The sequence below is a fragment of the Neopelma chrysocephalum genome, unplaced genomic scaffold, assembly GCF_003984885.1.
Source record: "Neopelma chrysocephalum unplaced genomic scaffold, ASM398488v2 Primary Assembly neopelma1_96947, whole genome shotgun sequence".
NCBI classification, from domain to species: Eukaryota; Metazoa; Chordata; class Aves; order Passeriformes; family Pipridae; genus Neopelma; species Neopelma chrysocephalum.
Window position 1 is genome coordinate 4,888 of NW_020925590.1, and position 1,107 is coordinate 5,994.

At 75.3% G+C, this 1,107-nt stretch overlaps 1 protein-coding gene across 1 annotated transcript in view; it reads right to left on the bottom strand.

Moving 5' to 3' along the window:
* Positions 1-1,000, bottom strand: part of LOC113960958 (FAST kinase domain-containing protein 4-like) — a gene marked incomplete at both ends in the record, with an annotated part of 5,135 nt that extends 4,135 nt beyond the window's left edge. The window contains one exon of the mRNA XM_027670923.1: positions 318-1,000. Within this exon, the coding sequence (XP_027526724.1) occupies positions 318-1,000 (683 nt within the window). The remainder of the gene's footprint in view (positions 1-317) is intronic.
* Between the last annotated feature and the right edge of the window lie 107 nt (positions 1,001-1,107).

The window sequence follows — 1,107 nt, forward strand, 5'->3', positions numbered from 1 at the left end:
CAGCTGTGCCACACCCAGGACATCTGGGGTCTGGGGACAGGGACAGTGTGGGACAGAGGTGGAACAGGGGCACCAGCATCACGTTCCACACCTGGCAGAGCTGGGGGACCCAAGGGACAAGCCCGGGGGAGGGACGGGGGCAGCAGGGGAGGGGGGTTTGGGGCCCGTCCCGTCCCGCGGAGCCCCTCCCGGGTGTGCTCTGAGCAGCCAGCCAGGCAGTGCAGTAGCCCAGGTCCCTGCAGGGTTGTGCCCCAGCCCCTCCCAGGTGAGTCCCGGCGGGGCAGGCACAGCCCGGAGCCCCCCGTGCCCCGTCCCACCTGCCCGTCCAGGGTGTCGAGCAGCCGCAGCAGCCGGGGGTCCCCGTGGATGGCCGGCGCGTCGGGGCGCCCGTGGGCGAGGCGGGCGAGGCGGGCGATGGCCATGCCCGCCAGGTTGCTGCTCAGCCCGTGCCCCCTGCACAGCTGCAGCAGCTCCTGGGGGTCGGTGGCTCCCTGGATCAGCTCCCGGAGCTGCTGCTCCGGCCCTTCCTCCCGCGGCCGCGCCTGGGGGGTCTCGGCCCACCTGGGGGGGCCGGTGCGTAGGGGGCGGGGGGCGGCCGCGGGGGGGGCCCTGCCCGGGCCGGGGGCGGCCCCGGGGGGCGGCCGGGGGAGCCCGGGGGGGGCCCGGGAGCAGCAGGCGCCGGCAGCACCGGCGAACGAGGTGTGCGGCCATGGGGGCACCGCGGCCGTCAGAGCCACATCCCGGGGGGCTGCGGGGGAAAGGGAGCGGTTGGAACTGCCCGGGGTGGGGGGGGAACCGGCCCCCAGACTCCCCCAGTGCTCCTTGGAGCCGCTCTGGGGGGTCTGGAACACTCCCAGCCCCTCCCCAGGGATGCGGCCCCACCTTCCCAGTGCTCCCAGTATCCCCCCAGTAACCCTCCCTGAGCCCCCCTGCCCAGCCGCTGCCCGGGATATTCTCCACCGGAGCCTCCCCAGATCACACTCTCCCGGGGATATTTTCCCTCAGACCCTCACAACCCCCCGGTCCCTGCTGGACACCCCCCCGACCCTTCCCCTCCACCCGCCCGTGCCGAGTCCCCCCGGTCCCGGTTCCCCTCCTCCGTCCCCG